This window comes from Vanessa tameamea, chromosome 2 (assembly GCF_037043105.1).
Source record: "Vanessa tameamea isolate UH-Manoa-2023 chromosome 2, ilVanTame1 primary haplotype, whole genome shotgun sequence".
NCBI lineage: Eukaryota > Metazoa > Arthropoda > Insecta > Lepidoptera > Nymphalidae > Vanessa > Vanessa tameamea.
The window spans coordinates 8,444,140-8,467,202 of NC_087310.1; the positions used below are offsets into that span (position 1 = coordinate 8,444,140).

The 23,063-nt window shown below is 29.8% G+C and overlaps 5 protein-coding genes across 5 annotated transcripts; 4 read left to right on the forward strand and 1 right to left on the reverse strand.

Annotated features, from left to right (window-relative positions):
* Positions 1-8,084, reverse strand: LOC113398943 (ras GTPase-activating-like protein IQGAP1). The gene is made up of 14 exons (XM_026637900.2): positions 7,913-8,084; positions 7,586-7,839; positions 7,274-7,351; positions 6,181-6,325; positions 4,988-6,073; positions 3,962-4,794; positions 3,010-3,866; positions 2,712-2,937; positions 2,459-2,623; positions 2,184-2,363; positions 1,706-1,846; positions 927-1,074; positions 458-851; positions 1-379 (listed from the first exon to the last, which is right to left on the reverse strand). Exons 1-14 carry the CDS (start codon positions 7,956-7,958, stop codon positions 19-21), a joined length of 4,914 nt encoding a protein of 1,637 aa, XP_026493685.2. The 5' UTR covers positions 7,959-8,084; the 3' UTR covers positions 1-18.
* An 849-nt stretch (positions 8,085-8,933) lies between these two features.
* Positions 8,934-10,061, forward strand: LOC135193507 (uncharacterized). Its single transcript, XM_064216294.1, has 2 exons — positions 8,934-9,300; positions 9,851-10,061. Exons 1-2 carry the CDS (start codon positions 8,990-8,992, stop codon positions 10,059-10,061), a joined length of 522 nt encoding a protein of 173 aa, XP_064072364.1. The 5' UTR covers positions 8,934-8,989.
* Positions 10,062-10,786: 725 nt separating this feature from the next.
* Positions 10,787-16,593, forward strand: LOC113398962 (GPI ethanolamine phosphate transferase 1). Its single transcript, XM_026637928.2, has 12 exons — positions 10,787-11,095; positions 11,171-11,623; positions 11,698-11,828; positions 12,167-12,372; positions 12,693-13,194; positions 14,058-14,233; positions 14,307-14,491; positions 15,006-15,232; positions 15,324-15,517; positions 15,678-15,785; positions 15,967-16,158; positions 16,291-16,593. The coding sequence occupies exons 1-12, from the start codon at positions 10,899-10,901 to the stop codon at positions 16,534-16,536; spliced, it is 2,817 nt and encodes a 938-aa protein (XP_026493713.2). The 5' UTR covers positions 10,787-10,898; the 3' UTR covers positions 16,537-16,593.
* Positions 16,594-17,795: 1,202 nt separating this feature from the next.
* On the forward strand, positions 17,796-19,077 carry LOC113398966 (methyltransferase-like 26). Its single transcript, XM_026637932.2, has 2 exons — positions 17,796-18,150; positions 18,225-19,077. The coding sequence occupies exons 1-2, from the start codon at positions 18,095-18,097 to the stop codon at positions 18,862-18,864; spliced, it is 696 nt and encodes a 231-aa protein (XP_026493717.2). The 5' UTR covers positions 17,796-18,094; the 3' UTR covers positions 18,865-19,077.
* A 705-nt stretch (positions 19,078-19,782) lies between these two features.
* On the forward strand, positions 19,783-21,339 carry LOC113398964 (uncharacterized). The gene is made up of 2 exons (XM_026637931.2): positions 19,783-20,177; positions 20,434-21,339. The coding sequence occupies exons 1-2, from the start codon at positions 19,842-19,844 to the stop codon at positions 21,310-21,312; spliced, it is 1,215 nt and encodes a 404-aa protein (XP_026493716.2). The 5' UTR covers positions 19,783-19,841; the 3' UTR covers positions 21,313-21,339.
* The last annotated feature ends 1,724 nt before the right edge of the window (positions 21,340-23,063 follow it).

Below are 23,063 nucleotides of genomic sequence, written 5' to 3' on the forward strand. Positions count from 1 at the left end.
AACAAGTAATATTTACTTCTAAGATTTACCATAGAACTTACTATTTAACAAGAAAATTAATAAATTAACATTTATCTTAGCTTTCCCAAACATATCCATTATTGTACAACCTTCATATTGCTTTTGTAATAAATCTTGAATATCAATATCAATGGTTTCCATTTCAACACCCATGAATTTACCTTTTATTGTAAACACTCCATTATGATCAGTTGGTGTTATTTCAAACTGTACGTTCTTGAATTGTGATGTGGAAAGACCATCTATTTCTAGAAGTACTCCTCTTTCTAGAAGTTTAGAAGCTGAGTATTTTACAGTCAACTTAGACTTTAACTTTTGGATATCTTTTCCTGATCTTCTTAAGCTTGCATGTACACTCCTATTAGTACAAAAAAAAAAACATTAATTTGATGCAAGCATTTATAGTTTGAAAAATATATGTAAGTTTTAGACATACCGTTTTCCAGCATGAAGATTAGCAAGACAGGACTTAATGTACTGGTCATATGATTTACATTTCTCTTCATAATATTTTGTCTTTTCCAACAAACTTCCTCTCGTTCGGGTCAGCGTGGTAAGTGCTCTTCTCTGAGCCTGTCTGTATTTTCCTTTGTTACATAAGTCAAGGGCTATAGATGTTATAAGTGCTTGATAGCCATCCTCACGTGTAACATAGCCTTCATCTTCCAGCATTTGAAGATTACGTCGTAATTTCGCGATATGTTCTCGTAAGGTTATCGCTTCGTCTGGGCGAACCTGTCCTGAATATATGCGTCTCTTTACTTTCTCACTATACTGCTCTTGTTGTTCTCGTGTCGTACCAATACATAGTGCTTCCAAAAGATGTTCGCCTAGGAGTATTTAATATTATAAGATATATGAAATTAATATGGTTTTCCAAATAAAAAATCTAAGAAAATACTAACCGTTCAAAAACGGGATTATTGCAACACACAATTCTTTCGTTTTGATGAATAGTTTATTTAAATCAGTCATATCATCTGCTGGGGCTTGGAATTTATTAACCAGTGCAAGGCATACTTCCAATCTTGCATTTTCTTCTGAATCTGCTTGCTAAAATGTGTAAATGTTTAAATCAATTGCTACCTATTTTAAACATTATCAAATAAATATTTTTTTTCTCTAAGGAGTTTATAATGACTTAAACCTATCAAAATTGGTTTTCCCAAAGAATATATTTTAGCAAATATTTTAAACAAATTTCTTAGTGTTTGCTCATTAGAAAATAATCATCTAATAATAAAAAATCTAAAAATAAAAACAAACGTAATACGCTGTGATCGTCTTTTTTGTGAAAGATTTAAAATAATTCTCATTGCGCTAATCACTTTTTCTTTAAAAACGTACTACGTTAGTAGTTTTCTATATTGTTCAAAATGTAGTGGATTCCAAAAAAATATATTTATAAAATGAGCTTAAGTACTTGTGTGACATTTTTATAAATAAGGTAGGTATTTTGCCTGGACCATCTCTATTGCTTTACAAACGCAATTAGTAAAAAATAAACATAATATAAAAAAAATCCATTCAATTTTACTCTTATGTTTAAAAAAAACAACAAAACAACAATATAACGGAAGCAATAGGCTCAATATAAGACCATTATATCGAATCATTTGTGTATTGTTGCATATTATTTGTTTAAAGTATTACATCTATTACGTGTACAATAGTCATTACTCACTGAAGGAACATCGCGCGATGCCAGTTGCGTAACTGAAGGTACTTCTCCTAAGTCATCCAAAAGTTCATTAAGTCGAGCACTCGGGTCAGGTGCTACAATGTCTTGATATTCAACAAGCAAAGCATGTGTGTCCACTATTTCCTATTGATAAGAAAGGAATATAAAATAACTTTACATAATCGTAGAGTATAAACACAACGGCATATTCGTGATAACGAAATTCGAGTCAACTATCTGATATATATTGTAATATATATGTCGCAGATAACTAGTTTTGGCCTTTTTACATTAAAATAGACATATCTCTTTTAAAATAATTCAGAAAGATTTCGGAAAACTTCAAGTTAAAAATTATACTTTTTTTTAATAAGTTATGAATGACAAAAATGAAGGAACAAATCCAACTACTCAAAAATAGGTGATAGTAGTAGGGGGCAAGCATGATACATTTGCTATTGTACAATCAATGATCTTTTACTTGAACAGTAATGTAGATATGTGGATGATGGAGTAAAGTCGCTTCGGTGTACTCGTCCACGGCGAAATACTCCTCAAGAGTGGGTCCGCGACAGCAGCGCCGGAACAATTCTTTCATCTTTTCGTGACATTCCACTATGAACGGATTTAAACATCGTAAGTGACTGGACTCCTCGCCAAACTACAACAAAAATAAATTTTATTTAGTTATTAAATTTATATTTAATATAAGGCAGGTATTATTTTATTAATATATCTATAATTAAAGTTACTAACTCCTTTCTTGGCAGCTGCAAAATGTAGAATTTTTGCGACAGAAGCTAGGTTTTTTCGTTGATCTGTTGTTAATCCCGCACCATTTGGCATATTTATAATATGGAAAGCATCAGGTGCGACTATTGCAGCATTAAAAAACTGATAGTATACCAAGTTACCAATAACCTAAAAAAGAAAATACAGTGTATAGTAGTCACATAATATTACTAGTAACATAAAAATAGTACCAAATAATATTTGTTATACTTTATACCTTGAGAATATCTTTTTCAGGTGTATGCGGAAATTTCGATGTCAATGAGCGATGTAAGACACGAGCCATATATGTTATACAGAATGGTAACATTTCCGTTGAACTTGTTATCTTATCCAAAAACATAGTGACGACAGTCTTCAGTTGAGTGAGAGCCTTTTCTAATCTTGATTTAACTTCAGGGTAAGTTAACGCTTCCTCCTGAGCCACAGTGTATGGTAATTTTCTTAAAAAATTAAAGAGAATAAGTATGTTTTTATTTACTCCTTATGATTTTATTAGAAATTTAAATACTTACGATATTTGTCCTGTTTTCATCTCTGTTTCATTTCTTAAAGCTTTATATATTTCAACTGGACCTGTTTCTATATTTAATTCTTTATCATTTATGATTTTTTCGACGAGGGGTCCTATGATAGTTTGAAGATTGTTCAAACCAGATAACTGTCTAGAGAGGCTTACAGCCATTTTCAAGACTAACGGCGTTGACGCAATTATATCGAATGGTTTAACGATTTTACAACTTATCTCTTCTTCCAATGTAAACCTAAACAATTTTAATAAAAGATACTCATCTCTCGCATAAGCTCCGAAATTATAAAGACTTAACACAACATTCTGTAAGAACGAGTTAGTTTTGTTTTGAGGTATGCAAAACAAAAGTTTGGAAAGATATGTTGGGTTTGTTTGTAGTTCATAGAACAAATGTTGATACCCATCCAAGAGTCGTTTACTTTCTTTAGTCAGAGATTTTAAGCCTTTAACAGCTGTGGATATAGTCATTAATGGACCTTTGCCATCTTGATTCATGACTAATTTGGTAGTAGTATTATGTTTCACTAGGTTGTTTAATTTTAAGCCATGAACAGCAACCTCTTGTAAGGCTATTCGATTTTGCACTAATAATCCTATCTTCAGGTCCATATCATCTATTTGCTTAGAAAGTTCTTGATTTTTTCTTATAGATTGTACAACTTCTGATTTTAAAGTTTGTAATTCTATTTCTCGATTATAATCTTCAGTTGTAAAGTCTAACATGGGGATGAATTTTTTTACAACCCCTAATGGAGGGTAAGGTGAGTGAAACAATGAAACGAAAGCATTTCTAGCTCGTCGGCCTCGCCATAAAGCCTGTATCTTGATAATATTATGCTCCTGAAATTAAAAAAATATTTGACTTACAACCTATAATGTTCAAATATAAAAGGTCTATTTTAATTAATAATACGAAATATAAAATAACAACGTACCTGAATTTTATACCACGCCCAAGGGTTTTGCTTTCTTTCTCTTTTAAGCTTGGCTTCAATTGTTTTCATTCTTATCAATGTTCCATATTTTCTTTGAATTTGAATTCGCCTCCACCAGGCTTGAATTTTAACCACATATTCGGTATGATCTCTAAAGAACTTTATTCTATTAAAGGACTGCCTTACTAGAAATCCTTTACAACAAGCTTGAAATCTGGTAAATAACTTCTCTAATAGTTTTTGTCTATATGTATTAATGTGGTGCTTGTTAGTTCGATCGATTACAGAATTTATGTCTTTCCTAGTTAAATAGCGTGCATATGGAACGAAATCTTTAGGGGTAGTCCAACTATAGCTATAAGACTCAACGTCAATGTATACTGTATTCCCGGCTTCCGTGTGGCATACAATCCAGGGACAGATGTTTTGACCCTTCTTCTTTAAAGCTTTTGAAAACATTTGAAAGTAAACTTCTTTACATGAACTCTCGATAATTTCTGAACTAGAAAGGTGGCGAGATGAAAGTGCGTTCCAGAATTCGTTAAGATCGTTTTTTAATATAGCTAAATTGAGCTGAACAATTGCATCAGTTAATTCTTTAACTTTTATCGATTCGTAATTTACATCACTAATGGCATTAGTGATATCGTCAAACCAGAGATTTTGTGATTCATTCTGCAGCAGTCGTTTTTTTAAAGTCCTCATGTATAAATGATATTCTTCCTTATGTAGAGAAAGTGGTAACTTTAGACATGAACTTTTCAATAACACTATCAAAGAATCAACATCTTCATCAGAAACAGCTTTGTTAATGTTGTCAATAACTTCTACCACTGGAAAAATACAATAACATATAAATACACTGGAATGTAATTAATGTAATGTATAAAATATTATTAATAAGTAAATAATTCAATTATACATAGAAACTACAGATTATTGTAAATTAAATAAGCAATTTATGACGGTTACGAGATAATATCCATGTGATAATTTCTATAGAGATATACAGAGAAATGGTCTTACATTCATCATTATCATCATCTTTCATGTTTACCATGTCTATGGTATCTTTTATGTCTTCAAGAGTCAGTAAAGGGCATTCACACTGTTCTCTAATCTTCACTTGTAAAGCTGCTATTAAAGCGGAAAGATAACGGCGACGACAGTGTGGCTTAAGTCTTTCTAGTTGAATTTGCCTTGAGTTAAGAGCATTCCATACCGCCGTTTCATCGCCTCTTTCTACGGCTTCAGATACCGATGCGACAGATTTCAAATACAAAGCTGAAGCAGCTATTTCACTCTCATTGAGATTCTTATCTAATTCACATTTTTCTAATCTCATTTCTTCAAATAGAAGAGGTGCAGCATGTATATCTATATTAAAATTCAACCCAAGCTTGGGACTTGTCAAGGCTCGATATAAGTCAACTGCAGTACCCTCATCTAATGCTCTGTTAACATTCACAATTGCAGTTTTGTGTTCGGTATGTTCACGAGCTTTAATATTCCCATCATTTATTATATTCTGAAATATCTTGTGCCAGTTTGTAATACTTTCTACATCAATATCTTTACAAGACTCTATTAAGTCTTTAACCACATCACAATAGAAATCCAAATTATTAGAGTTGTAATTTTTGATTTTGACCCATTCTTCATTGAATAGTTTGTGTAATATATTTACATCATTACTCTTACACGCTGAACATAGATTCTGCCATAGAAATTTATAATTCGTAGCAATGATATGGCCCTGAATTTCAACTTGAGTAAGTATCTCATCATATTCGTCAGGTACATAGCTATCATTCAGAGAGTGATTGTGAGCAACTTGAATTTTTTCATACTTTGCTGCTTTAAGAACATCTTTGTATTCATCTATTAGGCAATTCTGTATATATTTAACTTTTAAGGTAGGGTTTAACAATGCTGAAGTTATTGATTTTTCAGAATCCAATAAATTATTGAGTTCAATCAGAGCATTATTATGTAAGATGTTATTATTTGTGGTACTGTTATTATGTGACAGTATGCCACTTATCTTTTGGAACATTGGAAGTGGATGTTTGCACTTTTGTAAGTCTTTAGATACAGAATCTAATTGTTCATCTAAATTTAAAAAAAATATATATTAAAAAGGTTAAAATTACAATAGCTGTGTATATTGAAACTAATAACTGATCATATGATTGTATGTATGTATATATAATAATTACCTGTAAATATAGCTTTACCAAATAAGTCATGAATTAATGGTGCTTTTCCAATTTTAAATAAATGTGAACTTAAAGCATGAAGGCAATAAATTACTTTTGGCATATTTTTATTGTCATAAATGTCTGTTGTTTCAGGTTGAAATGTCTGAAATTTTTAAAACACAACTGCTTAGTTTTTAATATTTCGAAATGGCATGTCATGGTCGCATATTAACACAAACACATTGTCTAATGTGTAAAGGACCTGTTTGCTTTATTTACAGAAATATGGCAAATATGTATTTCCTTTCACTTGTCGGATTTATAGTATAGGACATGTCTCCGCTTTGGCCCTTTTCCTTCCCATTCAGCTGGTGCTGGGCAGTGTTCCAGTCCGCACCACAGTGGTATATCGTTATAAGCCATTCGAAAAGAGGAGTAAATACAAATAAACAATATTAAATTGATCTACAATATTATGGATATATTAAATTATGGATTTGCAAAAAAATTTCACATTGAATGTTTGTAAAGTTTATAGCAGAACTTTTGAAGTAAAATTAAGGTGAATATGCTTAAATTGTGTTTAAGTAAATGAGAATTAATTAAGATACATTAATCAAGATACTATAGCAGAGCTATAAGGAAATCGAATGGATATCGTAAAAACACTATACATAGCATTTTTGTGTCCTATTATGAGATATATTAGTTCTCTGTTCATATATAAACTGGCTAGCCCATCTGAGTAGATACCATCCACTCATCATATATTCTTCCACCAAACTTACTTAGTACTATTGTGTTCCAGTTTTATTACGGGCACAAGATGGTATATTGGTGTTGTAAGGAATGGTTTCTTACAGTGACAATGTATATGGTTGGCCATACATGGTCACCATTTTTGTGGCTCCTTTGCCTGTCTGCCTACTTTAATCATAAAAAAAATGAGCAATCACAGCCTAAGCCTTACTTTTATCATCTTTACAATAATCATGCAAGCTACCATATGCCCTCTATGGGGACTGTGGAATCCTAATGGTAGATAGAAAAACACCTACTAACCAAATAATCAGTGAAGTTCATTTAATTAACAAAATAAAGTGACACTTACCACTGGTAGTTCAGTTCGTTTTAAGATTTGCAAAAACTTGTTTATGTTATCAGTATGCTTAAACTGCAATCCCATCACCTAAAAATAAAGTAACCAAATATTTTACATCTACTTAGAGTTAATTAAATAGGAGACCATTTTTCAAATAATAATTAGCCATTATCAACTTTTTTACAATACATACATAAAATATTATGTATGTTTATCCTTTTGAATATTCTTGAAAGTAACTAGGAAGAGGCTTAACAATATAGATTATATTTAAAATTATACTGGTATACATTGACTTTTATGGGAAATAATAAAAATTACCTTATATCTTCTTTGATCAATGTCATAGATTTTATTTAATGGAAGAAGGTCAGGTGCTATGAAATTTCCAAGCTTGGCTAAATAAACGCCATTCCTTAAATTTTCTTCGAATTCAACAGCTGGTGGAAGTTCTTCTTTCAGACATGACTCCATCCATGTTTTTGCTTCTTCGAGACGACAAAGATACTCGTAGGCAACAGTTCTTTGTCGAATAATATCCATTTCCTGGGCGGTTTTACGAACATCGTCATCACCTGAATTAATTAAATGATTTTAAACTAAACAGTAATTGTTTTTAAGAAACAACAAAGAAGAATCGGTACTTACAGTCATCAATTTTACCAATCATTATTTCTTTTGTTTCCTTTCCCATTATTAAGATTAAAAGAGATCTTGGAAACAAGTACTATGAGCTATTAACTTCTGAAGATTTTTGTATAGATTTATAGCGTAAATTATCTTAGAATAATATGTAAACATTTTAATCATACAAGATCAGTTTAAATATAAATTTGACGGTTGTCGGTTAGTCATACTTTTAAATTCATCTTATTCACTATGTCAAAGGCCAATTACCATACAGCCTAGTTTATATATAAAGTTTTATTAATATTTGTTATTTTCAATTCGAAAAAAATATTAATATATCACACAATTCCATCCCTTTAAAATAATCTAGGCGTTTTTGAATAGTTTATTTCATTTAGCATGTCCGCCGATGCGGGCGGGTAACAGCTAGTCATTTGTATATAAAGTAAATAAAAGGGGCCCCAATAAAGATCGTAGCGGAGCAGAAGAGATATTTATCGGCTTAACATATACACTTGAAATATAATGTAAATTATCAAAGTCGAACCCCATTACTTCCACCAGTTCAAGTTTAAGAAGTCCTCGTACAAATAATACCTGCTTAAAGATCTTTTTCCATATTATTGGTTCCATTCTACGGTGTATTCCATATTAATTCAACTACGCGCTGATAAGGTTAGTGGTGGTAGATTTGCTTTTAAGAATATCATTAAGGAAACGAATAAATACATAAAATATTTTTTTAGATACCGAAAGAATTCTTGAGTCTGCCGTCAAATGTACGACTATGTATTTTATTTTTCAGTAGTTGGTGAATGCGATTACACTGGCGCACTTATTCCAGAATTTGACGAATTGTTCCAACATTTCTTGCACAAGGCTTTTCTGACAGTAGTATAGAACCAGTAAATAACTCAACAGGTTTTTTTTTATTATTGTATGGATACTCCTTAAAACATAGACTCATTTGTTTATCATATTTATAAACAAATTATAATTTAAGATTAATCAAAAAATAGTATGACACGTGAAAGGGCAATACACGAATGGTGAGATATTATTGCGTAGGAAATTTATATCGGATATTTATTCGAAATGGAGGAAGAAGCTGATTCTTATTTTAATGATAATTATTGTGATTGTAAATGTGTTTGTGGTGATACAATATCAGAGCCAATAAGCGAACACGTAGATATATCAGGCCGCAAGGAATTTATTTTATCAACTGTTACACGAACTGAAAATTATTTACGAGAACGACGTATTCCTGAATTAATTCGGTTCCTATTTACAAAGATTATTGCTCATTCACCGGATAATCCTGTAGCTTTTCTTGAACAATTATTAGACGATTGTATGCTCTTTCGCGCGGGGCATGGACTACCACCAGTTTTATATGAAAATAGGTAATGTATGTTAAGAGTTGTCACTTGTCGTTTTATAATTAATTGTGATACTATACAAATTTCACAGTGTCCGAAGAAGTGTCAAAAATTAGAATGCAAGGTCTTGTTTTTGTTGTTGAAATGATTATTTTTTTCAGCTCGTTTAAAAAATACAGAAACTAAATTATTCAATACTTGGTATGCTATTCATTATCTTTTTAAAATGTCAGCTCCAGCTGGCTAAATAAGGTGTTTTTTTAAAGTTTAAAAGGATATTATATGAAATTTTTGTTTTGTTGAGGGCTCTCAGTTTTAATAAGGTCTGCATGGTAGTGGTAGTAAGATGTCTTTAATTGGTAATTACACCAACTAAATACATCTTATATCTGATCGCTTGAACTGAAAAACAATTCCTAGTGATCTTCTATTAAACTTGGCCGTGGTATAACATAATATACATAACTATAAAATTGGAAGTGAGTTGATGAAATCAATCAAATATTAATAGACAATGAAATAATACATTACTTCTTCACTATTAGAATGATAATGATATTTTTCTTTGCTTTAGACACCTGGAAGCTATAATCAAAAGTTTCGATCCTGCTTTACGAGGTTCGTTAAGTGCTGGACAAGTTCGACGTCTTTACAATACGCTTGGTTTCAGTTATTCAGAAATTTCAGCCGAAAGGGTAACATGTGACGAGGTTCTGAAAAACTTGAAAAACACTCAAGAGAATGATTTAGCTCAATTATTAGGAGCTGGTGTGATGGGGGAATAGAATATATATTTAAAAATTAAATAAATATGTAATAAATAAAATTTGAAATTATAATAATAGTTTTGTTTAAATCATTGCGAAGATGGTTGTACACGACCCTTGAATTAACCGAGTAAAGTTTAATTTTAATAGGGTATTTGTTATTATTATATATTTATTTATTAAGAACATAAAAAAACACACTAATAATCTGATGGCACAGCAAATCCGACACGACAGGAACGAGTTCAGGCGCAAGACCAATGGTTTTATGTGTTTGGCACCGCAGTGAACAATATGACTTTCAATTTCTAAACAACAGGCTGTTATTTATTTTTTCGACAGAAAAAATCAATTAATTTTTAACATCTCGACGTGGGATGAAACCCAAAACCTCGGGATCTGTGGTCTTTTATAATGTAATGTAATTATTATTCATATTTCATATTTCATTGCTTAATAATATGAAAAAAATAAAAACACTACGTATATTTAAAAAAACATTCAAAATACTATACAGCACTCAGATTCAATTCAATTAAGAAATGATAAGTGAAGTAGCAAATTATTCTTGTAGCATTTCTAATTACCATTATCTTTTTTATTTTATTTTTAACAATAACAATCGTAGTGATTATTCAGACTTCAGGCTTTAGATTAAAAAAACTGAGATTATGTCAATGTCATTATGCTATACATCAAAACAGTATATAAAAATATGTATCACTAGATCTTTACTGCTTTTCAAGTAATGTAGAATTTGTTATTATTTTAAAATAAAAACTTTATGAAATAATATTATAAAATTGTTACGATATGGACTCTATCAAAGCCTAGAATATATTTTTCTGAATAGCTATGTTTATAACAGCCATTTCTATACATATAGTCTTTTTATTTTCTATTTTTGATATATATTTTAAATCGCCGATAGTCAAAAATGTAGTTGTATATGAACCGACTCACGTAGCTCCAGCTGATCGGCTAGTTCTGTTTGTCGTGGATGGACTAAGAGCTGAATCATTTGTCAATTATACGACAATGCCATACCTCAGGTATATCTCAAAAGTTTGCTGTATTTTTAATATTTGATATGTCCAACTATAAAATATTTTTATAATAATTTACAGAGAAGTAGCAAATACAAATGGAAGGTGGGGAATATCAAACACAAGAGTTCCTACAGAGTCACGTCCTGGTCATGTGGCAATAATTGCAGGTTTCTATGAAGATCCTTCTGCAATAGCGAAGGGTTGGAAAGAAAACCCAGTTGATTTTGATTCTGTTTTCAATCAAACATTATTTACTTGGGCATGGGGAACGTATGACATATTAGAAATATTCACAAAAGGAGCCACAAATCATATTATCATTGATAAATTTGATCCCTATGACCAGTCTTTTAGTTCAAATAAAAATACTACTCTTCTAGATGATTTGGTTTTCACAAAAGTTAAATTATTTTTTAAAAAAGCAAAATATGATAACATTCTTAGTGAAAAACTGAGAAGTAAGAAAATAGTGTTTTTCCTGCACTTATTAGGTACGGATACAGCTGGACACACACACAAACCAAAAACACAGTAAGTTAAAATGAGATGATAACCTTAAATACATAATTTTGAATGTTTTAAAGACGGTGAAACGTCTTTCACAGAAACTTTCTGACAACTATAAAGTTTGTAGATGAGCATATAGAGGAAGTTGAAAGATTAATTAAAGACTTCTACAACAATGATGGTAGAACAACATTTTTGATGACATCAGATCATGGCATGACTGATTGGGGTTGGTATATTAAACTTTATGTTTGAAGTATACTTCATAATCCCACTATAAGTTAAGGACAATAGCATTCTTCCAAATTGACATTGTAGTTATTTTTTTATAGTTATCAATAATCTTATTGTGATGCTGGCTAGCTACAAAAATATACAGGTACATCAAAAACAGCTGATAGCATGGTCAGCACATCTATAGATATGATTATTTGATTTATATTTTTACATAATATAGTAGATAAATATGCATTAAGAAATCAAATCAATTTAAAAATTTTAAGTCTCTGTATTATTAAGATACCTATGTTCAAAAAAATAGTAACAACTTTTTACTTATCATTACAGGTTCTCATGGCACTGGAGATAATCATGAAACTCAAACTCCTTATGTTTTATGGGGCTCTGGAGTGGAACAAATTAAAGACAAAAAGAGTCAATTAGACCTTATGACTAATTCAATGTCTCTTGCACATAGATTTGATATAAATCAAGCAGATTTAACACCATTGATGTCTACTATACTTTCAATTCCTGTACCAGCTAATTCTATTGTATGTATAACACCATATAGTATAAAAAGTATAAATATAGTAATGAAAATATATGTTATAAAATGTGTACTTAATTTCTCTTGTGTACTATAATTTTTATTTTAGTTTATTTTGGAAATCAACTTCTTATATTAATATTTTTAAACAGAAGAATTTAGCTGACTAATTAATCAATAAAGAGGTGGTATATTATTCTGGTCATTTAATAGTATTTTAAGAGGATAAAGCATTTCCTGAAGTAATTTATCTTAATAAGGAATATGGTTAGTTATGTTTGTGTATATTTAAATATTTGATGTTTTATTAATGTCAAATTTCAGGGTCAAGTACCTATTGAACTCCTTAATATGACTTTGCAAGATAAAGCCAAAGCTAGTTATAGCAACTGCAGGCAGATGATATCACAATATAATAAAAAGAGATTGGATGTTGAAGCTAATGCAGTTAAGTTATTATACAAACCTTTTAAATTATTTGATGGTAACAAAGTGAAAGAAGTTATAAACATCATGGAAAAAATGTTAAATGATGAACAATATGATAAAGTAATAGGTTTAAGTGAAGAAATTATGCATTTGAGCTTAAGCGGTCTAAATTATTATCACAATTATTACCAAGTTCCATTACTGATCACAGTGACTCTTTCATTTATGGGTTGGATACTGTATTTGTTAAGAGTAATAATAAAGCAAAAAATGTTTATACAAGCAGACTTCTCTAACTATAACAATTTGTACAGACTAAAGATTAGCAAATTAATAGATACTATAATAATATATGTTTCTACTATCACAGTTGTGGTACTATTTTTAATAGTATATGGTAAGTTTCATTCAATATATTTTTTTTGTTACTTGTCTTACATTGGCATAATGTATTATTCCTATTCTACCTATTCCAATGGAAGTAAGAAAAAAGATTTGTTTATCTTTTTTCTTACTTCCATCCTTAGATTTACGTATTTCATGCGATTTACAAATAACTCAGCTATATTGTGTTATACTAAGAGTTTATGATTAATATATCTTTATTTATAATACAACACTATTGTCACTATTGCACTTAACTACTTATTTCCACTTTAATTTTACTTCCAAAATTCCGATAACAGTTTCGTCGACGTTTAAAACACCATTTTTATCATGCTCTCGACCAATGTTTGACCAAAATATCGCGTCAATTTGCTGTAAAATGTTGTTTATTTGGCTTTTTCCCTTTAATGGTTGGAGTAGACTACATATGTAAAATTTTGATATTTACATATTATGGTGGTTTTGTGCAGGCCCTCAAATGGTTTCAATTAATCTGATAGGTGGATGTTATCCACAAATCAGATTTGATGGAACCGAAGAAATTGAATACTTACTTTCAAGTCGACCGATTTGCCTATCGACCTTAGAAATGAGATCGCTCTGTGGATTGCAAATGAAGAGTTTCAGTAACCCAAGAAAATATTCAGTTTTACGTCAATATTATATTACATCTCATGCTCAGTGCTGAAGGAAATCTTTGAGATGAAACCTGTACATGCCAGATGAAATTCTGACCGTGTATATTTAGGAACACAAATAAGGTGGAATTATCATCTTCTTTACGAAACACCCTTGACTAGTTATAGGATGTTGTGGCTGTTACATTTTAAGACACTATATCAGTCTTATTTAAAGATAATTATATTTTTTTAGTACAAAGTCTACCAATGCAGTATTATATTTATTTCTTGATGCCAATCATCCTTTGGAAATTGGCGTTAGCGCCATTTAATTTATGGCTGGAAACTTTAAGCATGTTAAAAAATAATAAAAAGCTGAACATGTTGGGTATTGAGGTATTATGCTACGTTTTTGGATCACTATTATTGGTAAGTTTTTGAAATATTCTGTTAGTAATATTTACATGTATAATTTTTATTTCAATAATATGTATCTTTTAAGGGGCTAGCATTAACTCACAGATGGGCATTGAGTATTCCACTTTTGGGCATGAGTGTATGGCCATTCTTCTCATCATCGGTACATTTAAACAAATTATTAAGTATAGCATGGACGATTGGATGCTTGCTACTTAGTATTTTTTCATTCATGCCAGTAGTGGGGAAAGATGTTTGGATTGAGTTAGTGTAAGTAGTGTGTGTTCAACATTAAAATAATATATAATTATCGATTGACACATAATACTTATTTATTTCATTATTACTAATGTCAAAAAATACTGATTGACTTAGATAAAATCTTAATTGCATGGCAAAGATACTTAATAGGTTTACATAAAGAGTGTAGATGGTACTATGGAAAGAACAAGTATATAATGATGTTACATAAAGCATGATGTACAAAATAAAAATTATAAATAATTGTTTTAGGCATGTTCCTAGAATGCGATTTAAATTACGACTTTTAATTTTTTTATTAGTTTAATGTATTATCTCTAATAAGAACAACTGAAACTTGCCAAAAATTAAACTTAGTTTATAAGCTACTATACTTATTTTACTATGGTTAACAGCTTTCTGAGCCCACACGCTTATGACTCACTTCTATGCATACACTAAAAATGGAAAAATATTTCTTATCTTTGAAAATGAAATACCAAATGAAAATTCAAATGTAACAAAACACTATTTTATATTTCAGTATACTGGCTGCATTGATTTGGTTGGTTCTACATATGTTATATATTAAGAAGTATTTATTCAATGTTAATTTTGAAAATGAATTGCTAAGGAGAGAGATTATAATAACTATTGGACAACAGATTCTTCTCTTTATTTCCTGCCTGGTTATATTTTTACAATCAAAAAGGTTTGAAACAAAAGCACCACTTTCACAGAGCCTTCATTTGTTATGCTGGATTATAGCAGGTATTTGATATATAATGTTTATGTAATTTTTATGTTGTATGATGTAATTTACAAGTTTTGTATGTATTTAACCTAATAATTTTCGTTTCAGTGATATTACCCATAGTACCAATGTTTTATTCAAAAAAAATTGTGAACAGACTCATGGGAATTAATGCTTCTATACTTAATTTTTATTTACTATTATCAGTGGCTCATGAAGGTTTATTTATGTTAACATTAATAATAAATGTTAATTGTTGGATGTTCATTGAATTTGAACTCCTTAATGAACGAAAAATTAAGGTACGTAGCTGTAGCTATTGTTTATTAAAACACAAAATGGCACCCAACATGGGACTTAAGTTTATAATTATTTTAAAAATATGTATCTATAGTATATTGATTTATAGTAAATGTATAATTTATTCATACCTCTCAAAATACAATTATTTCGTTTTTCCAGATTACTGATTGTGACTTTGAAGTTGATGTTATTACACGTAGTGAAAAAGGTTTGGCTCCTATTGGAAGGAGTATAAATAGTCACGACTTCAGAAGAGCTTTCTGTTTTGTATCCTTTATACAATATTTTTTTAAATATATTTAGTTACTTCAATATGTATTTAAAACATGCAAATAGCTAGTTAATTATTCATAATAATGTGCATAAAATTTATAACTTTCATTGTTTAGGATATAACGAAATATACCTACTATTAATTAATGATTATTTTCCTTATATGTATTAACAGACTTTATACATTATTTTAGCGTACTTTGGCACTGGAAATATAGCCTCACTCAATTCATTCGAAGTGAGATGGGTTCTGTGCTTTACTAGTTCATTCCAGCCTTTTGTTATTACAACATTAATTTTACTAAAGACATTATCTCCATTCTTATGTGTAGCTTGTACTTTTAGAGCAATTCAACATCTAACAAAGGTAGGCATTTTAATGTAGATTTTCTTTTGTCTCTTATGTTTTCTTTATTATTCTTTGAAACTGGTTGATAATTTTGCAACAACTAATCAAATTATCCAGAATCATTTAGTGTATAAATGTTTTTCATTTCAGGCTCCAGTTGGTTATTTAAATATGATTGTGCTAATCTTTTCAAACATAATGGGACTCTACATGCTCTTCCATGTTAAAAACACTGGAAGTTGGCTCGAGATAGGCACATCTATATCTCAGTTTGTCATAGTCCAAGTTATAACGCTATTTATTGTTTTGATTAATCAAATTGCGAAAGTATTAACCGAAATAGAAGTATTTAATTTAATAAACAAAGTTTTTAAAACAAGAAAGAAGATTGTGTAATGTTGCAGTGTAGTTTTATATGTAAGTACTTCATACTAATTAAATGATTATGAGGTATCAATATTGTTTTACTTCACTTTCATCAATGCGAGTATTATAAACTTCACCTTAAAAATGATAATTATATTGTTTTTATCCTTTTTTGTCACCTTTCCTTCGGTGTTCGGTATGATCAATTAAATACTCCATACCTATTATATATGATTGATTATAGATCCTAGAGATATACAAATCCTTTTGTAAATACATATATGTAAGAGTTTAAAAACTATTTTTTATAGTGATTAAGTTTCCTAAATAGATTATGGTTTAGTGGCAATCTTGTTGAAACTGAAATGAAATAAACGAGTAGATTAAGGGGGATTTGTCACTAGTGTGTATATTATTTGATATGTTAAATAGGTCAGTAATTATTTAAATTTATCGATATATAGTATAGATTTCGAGTGGATCATGTGTATTAGAAAAAAATCATTACAAAGGGTGAAAAACTAAACGATTCATTACTTAATACTGCAGTTTCATTGGAGAATTTAGGGGTCACTTGTTTTCGGCTACGCTTAATGCGTTCATATAGCTAATATCCCGCGCTGTAAAAAGAGCCTGCACTCGCGGGAGCCACTAAAGTACAACCATAGAGAAAATCGACTCCTGTGGAACCCGCGTCGAAGCGTTAACAGACATTCCCTGTCCTATTCTTTCTCATCGAGGTGCCGAAAAAGACTGATAACGAAAATTTTCTCAGAGTTTGTGCACTCGTTATTAGTACAATTGGCTCTAGATAAGTGTTATATAGGTACGTACTAAGGTTGCAATTTTGTTATCATTTTAATACATACTTGAATTTTATTAATTTTAGTTGCGTCATTGGCCAAGTGACTAGGTTACAAGGCCGAGGTCCTATGTTCGAGCTCGGATTAGCGCAACAAAAATATAATTAATAAAATATCATGTGCAATGGAATGCTATAAGCATGTCAAGTCGTTGGCCCTGCTTTTCAATGCCGGAACAGCAAATTAAGGAATATTTTATTTATTTATTTATTTATTATAATTATATAATTAATATAATTATTAATTATAAGTAAAAAAAAAAGAATAACATATAGAATTTATTACTTATTTTAAATTTACGTGGATACTCAAATTATCGAATATGGCAACTTTTTAATTTTATTTTTTTATTTTTTATAGATACGATTATATAATCAAATGCAACTTGTAAGTTAAAAAGTAAAATCCCGACGGACCGGCATATTGACATTTGACATTGACAGTGTCATTAGATTGAATTGAAAATAATTTTACTTTGTACCTACATCAATTTTTAAGTATTTTTGACTTGACTGAGTGATATAATCACACTATATTTAATATTAGAGGTAGCTTGCCTGAAGTAGAAAACTTACCATGAAATAAATCAAGAAGAAATATTAATAATCTGCTTCACTGGTGCTTTACTGTCTTTTGCACTTTACAAGGATACGTTTTTGTACAAGCTTAAAAAAAGCTTTAATATAAAGTTATTTATAAAAATACAAAAGATAATCAATAGACCTATGTCGAAAACTAATGATATCGCCTGTAACGTCAACGTTAATCATGGAAGTGGGGGGTGAGTTTATCGCAAGGTATTTATTATTCATTTTCTTCCGATGTCAAGACCAACCAATGTTTTCATTTGTACAGATACAACGGAGAAAAACTAATTAGTCCCGCTGCTTCAAGGAATAAAGATCCAATTCTTCAAGTTCTAAAAAGATTCATTATATGTGATATAGACCAAATCGAAGATGAGAGTCCTTTATTTGTGGAAATAGCTTCTGGAACTGGTCAGCATGTATCACATTTTGCACCTCATTTTCCAGGAGTAAAGTTTCAACCATCAGATGTAGATAAGAATGTTTTTGGTAGTTTATCATTCTATGCTACAAACTGCCCGACGAAAAATATTCTTCAACCAATAATGATTGATATTCAAAACAAATTATCACACTATGGCTTTGAAGAAAACTCAATTGATTACATGTATAATGCTAATATGATTCATATAAGTCCTTATGAATGTACTATTGGGTTATTTGAAAATGCTGGGCATTACTTAAAGCCAGAAGCTCTTATGATCACTTATGGACCCTACAGTAAGGATGGTGTTATAACACCTCAAAGTAATATTTCTTTTGATGCATCTCTACGGGAAAGAAATCCTTTATGGGGTATAAGAGACATAAATGATCTAATAAAACTAGGCGATGAAAATAATTTATCTTTAATAGATACCATTGAAATGCCTGCAAACAACATGACTTTAATATGGAAGAAAGATTAAGCAATAATATTATATACTAATTTATTATACATATTTGCTTACAACCACCAAAATATATTGTGTTCTTTATTATCTTAAAACATTTTGACTGGAATAACATAATGCTGAGGATATTTTCTAATACGCTTCGTACAATTAAATATGAGTTACAATTATTAGATTTACTAATATTTGATATGGTTAATAAGTAAATTACAAATTTTAAACTTATAAGTTTATATCTTTTTTTTTTATATAGAATAATGAAGTTAGTCACGGAATTCAACATTTTGAACTTCTTAATAAAGAAACTTTCAAATCTAGTTTTATTTTATATTCACATGCCAACTGATAGTATATCCTGTCATTTCCAAATGGTTTATTACCATTTGAAAATTACAGGATATACTTATGTCAATATACAAAGACAAATTTTGATTTCTATTATTTATGTAATGAGATAGATAGAATGAGAATTATTCATGCTTATTTCAGGATCTATTAAATTGTCGTTGCGTAAAGAAAGACAATGTTAATTACTACTAACTATGATTGTATTCAAACATAAATTCTGCCAAAAGAAAGAGCAATGCTCTTCCTATTAAGTGTTTCACATTATTTATAAATTGCACATGCAATGCTATTGATCAGTACTACCTGAAATTTAAATTTAGGTTTTTTTTTTTAATTTTTAATAAATACCAATTAAAGACGTTCACTTAAATAAAAAAACTTTCTAAAACAAATATTTCTTTAAGTTTAGTTAATTATTTGGCAAACACAATATGTCAAGAACTACCTATTTACTTTTAAATTTTTGTTCAGTGGTGCAAATCTTTCGTCGTACAAAGGTTGTGATTCTTCGACACGTCTTCATACACTTAAGAAATACAACTTTTCTGTCAAATTCTGTCTGATAGATGACAGAGGTTCAAGTGTGACAACTCGTGTCAAGTGTGTCAAATAACTTATGTGTTTTTTTAATTTACACTATTTTAATGTTTATAAAAGAAAATAATAAGTATCTTACTAAAAAACAAAATATGTTGAGTAACTTCGCAACTGAATTTGTAACTGAATTATTTTTGGATGATAATGTTTCAACAATGAACAGGCTTATAGTTGCCACGGCTAATGTTGTTAATGAAAATTTTGAAAATGTTACTTGTGTTAACGATATTCTTCTTAAAGAATATAATCAAATTTCACCATTAGCATCAGGAAGATTTGTCAAAAGTTTGCGCGAAGGTAGACATTTTTATGAGAAAATTGTAAAAAAATTTACAGATGACGAATATATTGAAAACTTTAAAATGAGGAAAGCTACTGTTCAAGTAAGTTGATTTAAAATATAATATGTTTTTTTTCCGTTCCAATTGGATCTTTAGATAGCCTACACTATTTTATATTCATTGTAAACGCTACCATGGAAAAAAAAATCCCATTGCTTTTTTGTAGATTTATCTATAAGATAAATTGTAATTTTTTAAGTGAAAAGATTTTTTTGTGTAACAAATTTATATAGTTGTATAACTTTCAAGCTGTACTAGCTGGTAATACAATGATTTCTTATTTTGTATTTCTTTTCAGGCTTTAATTATGTTTCTGAAAGAATATGTAAAGCCCAGTAGTTCAATTGTTCCATTTGATAAAAAGGTTCATGTATTTCTATGGCTTCTCACCAGCAACTACTCATTTAAAGAAGCTGGAGAAAAGTTTGGTCTGCACAAATCTTCTATCAGTTATATATTCCATGAGATTGCTAATTTATTATCAGAACAGAGATATCAATTCATCAATTGGCCGTCTTTGGAGGAACAGCATGTGACTAGAGTAAAAGTTAATAGCCGATATGGATTTCCCAACTGTGTGGGTTTTATTGATGCATGTAGACTTAAAGTGGGTTCAAAAAGGAAAATGAAAGATAAACCAGAATTTATTCTTCTCCAAGCTGTTTGTGATGAAACACTTATGTTCACTGATATTCATGTAGGAGAAATTGGTAATACAAGAAAAGGAAAAGTTTTTAAAGAAAGTCAATTAGCACATGAGCTTAAGAACTTTTTAGATTTGGATAATCATATTCTTGGTGATTCAGATTATAAGTTAAGAAGAAATTTATTAACACCATTTACAAGCGATGAACTCTTAACGAATGAAGAAATGAAATTTAATGAAATACATTGGAAAGCCCACTCATATATTAATCAAGCTTTTGAAATTTTACGGGGTAAATTTATGAAATTAAACCATATAGATATAAGCAAACCGGAATCTATCACCACATTAATATATGCAGCTTGTGTTTTGCATAATTTTATTCTTCTTCATGAAGGTAGTCCTGTAAAAGAAGAAGCTGTATCAAATGATGAAGGGATTACAATTGACACCAATGTTGTGACCACTGCACTTGAAAAGCGACAATTTTTATGTAATTACATAAATTATATTCAAAATTTGCAATATTAATTTTTAAATAAAATTTAATTTTTATATTAAATGTTTTAATTATAAAAATATAATGTAAGGGAGGAAAGAAATAGCTATAGTAGTATGTAAAATACAAGTTTTAATTTTGTAGCTCGTAAGTTTTAGGCATAGAACAGAAGCCCTTGAGGTTGAACCTTGGGTTGCTTCATAACAAATTTTATTAAATTCATATAGTGGTTTAACGGTGAAAGCATAACAGATCTTACTTTCGCATTATTAATGTTAGTGTAGATATTTCTTATAGTTATCTTAAACAACTTTATATAATCAAAAAAGATGCTTTTAACAAATGGTATTTCAAATAAATATATACCTTGAAATATTGCTTATATACTGCATTAGTTGTGTAAAATCGATACAAGTGGTCTACGATTGAACTGTCCTATTCCTTCTAATTCTTTTTCCACATGCATTTGTTTATTACTGGCTTTACTCGCGCTACATGTATAAAACTTTATAGCACACAAACCTTCAACCGCATTTTACGACACTTCTTATGGAAAAGTCCTTTAAAGATTAAATCATCTAATTAACTTTATTGTTCAAAAATACACAAACAATATTTCCTTACAAAATAAATTATTTTTTCCTCATACATACTTTCCTACCCTTAAGGGATGATTTCCGTAATAAAACCTATCTTCTGTTAAATATCATCTCAATCAGTTCAGAGATTTAATCGTGAAGAGGTAACAGACAGAGTTACTTTAGTATTTATAATATTAGTAGGGATCATATAAAGTAGTTATTCAAAAATTGTTACGAACGCAAAGCACTTAAAATTAATAGTAAAAGTATTAGTATTGTGTGGCAAACAATTGAATAACAGTTATCGACATTTTTTTATAAACATTGTAATTATATTATTAGGCAAATAATGAACTGTTTAAAATGTCCTATGAACCGGAGATATTGAATTCATGATGGGTACCGTCTTCCTGAAACGTGTCGAGCATTGCCCCTATAAATAACTTGGATATGTTCTAATAGTATTACTAAAAATAGTTACTACGATTTATTTAATAAAAGATACCTGTCGCAGACTTTTCTACAGACTCCTTTGAGACCTGTAATTAGATTGTACCTATATGGCAATATGACCTATGTATCTCGTATGATTTATTCAACATCTTTTAAGACTTGATTGAAAACATATATTATTCTCTCAAGATAAGTTATTTAGTAGGTCAGGTAACCAGGTTATTTTATACACTATATTTTAAAAAGTTTTACTAAATTTGCGCTAGTAAAGAGTATAGGAATTAATACATTTAGAACTTGCTTCAATTTATGAAAGACATTAAAGTATACCCTCAAGCTTAAAGAATTGTGTGTATTCTTGTAGAATTCACATAATTGCAAGATACCACCGATGTCCAAAGATTCGTTTAAAAAAAATTACAATAATCAATGACAAATCAGGGCCTCGATTCGAGAAACATTGAGAACTTGGACTTCGTCATTATCCTTTTCTCATAATTCATTCACTGAGTATCGATAGTCCAAAGCCATCGACCTATCGATACTATCGATCTATCGATACTATCGATATCCTGAATAGTTTTCGAGGTCAACTATCGATAGTCAAACTATCGATAGTTCTAAAAAACAGATACACTATGGGCACTCGGGGCTAGTGGCAAAGTTAGGACTATGAATATAAAACACTCTTGGCTTTATATAAAAAAAAAAATATTCATATTTTAAAATATAAATCTTATCTTTTAAAA

Bases quoted from the DNA above. Each gene is read 5' to 3' on its own strand.
- LOC113398962 (XM_026637928.2), top strand. From the start codon at position 10,899: ATGTTTATAACAGCCATTTCTATACATATAGTCTTTTTATTTTCTATT. The intron at 11,624-11,697 runs GTAAGTTAAAAT...CGTCTTTCACAG, and splicing joins ACACACAAACCAAAAACACA to AAACTTTCTGACAACTATAA. The intron at 13,195-14,057 runs GTAAGTTTCATT...ATATTTTTTTAG, and splicing joins ACTATTTTTAATAGTATATG to TACAAAGTCTACCAATGCAG.
- LOC113398964 (XM_026637931.2), top strand. From the start codon at position 19,842: ATGTTTATAAAAGAAAATAATAAGTATCTTACTAAAAAACAAAATATG. The intron at 20,178-20,433 runs GTAAGTTGATTT...ATTTCTTTTCAG, and splicing joins TGAGGAAAGCTACTGTTCAA to GCTTTAATTATGTTTCTGAA.
- LOC113398943 (XM_026637900.2), bottom strand. From the start codon at position 7,958: ATGGGAAAGGAAACAAAAGAAATAATGATTGGTAAAATTGATGACT. The intron at 2,364-2,458 runs GTTAGTAACTTT...TTTTTGTTGTAG, and splicing joins TTGCAGCTGCCAAGAAAGGA to TTTGGCGAGGAGTCCAGTCA. The intron at 1,847-2,183 runs GTAAAAGATCAT...TCTTATCAATAG, and splicing joins ATATCTACATTACTGTTCAA to GAAATAGTGGACACACATGC.
- LOC135193507 (XM_064216294.1), top strand. From the start codon at position 8,990: ATGGAGGAAGAAGCTGATTCTTATTTTAATGATAATTATTGTGATTGT. The intron at 9,301-9,850 runs GTAATGTATGTT...TCTTTGCTTTAG, and splicing joins CCAGTTTTATATGAAAATAG to ACACCTGGAAGCTATAATCA.
- LOC113398966 (XM_026637932.2), top strand. From the start codon at position 18,095: ATGTCGAAAACTAATGATATCGCCTGTAACGTCAACGTTAATCATGGA. The intron at 18,151-18,224 runs GTGAGTTTATCG...TCATTTGTACAG, and splicing joins GTTAATCATGGAAGTGGGGG to ATACAACGGAGAAAAACTAA.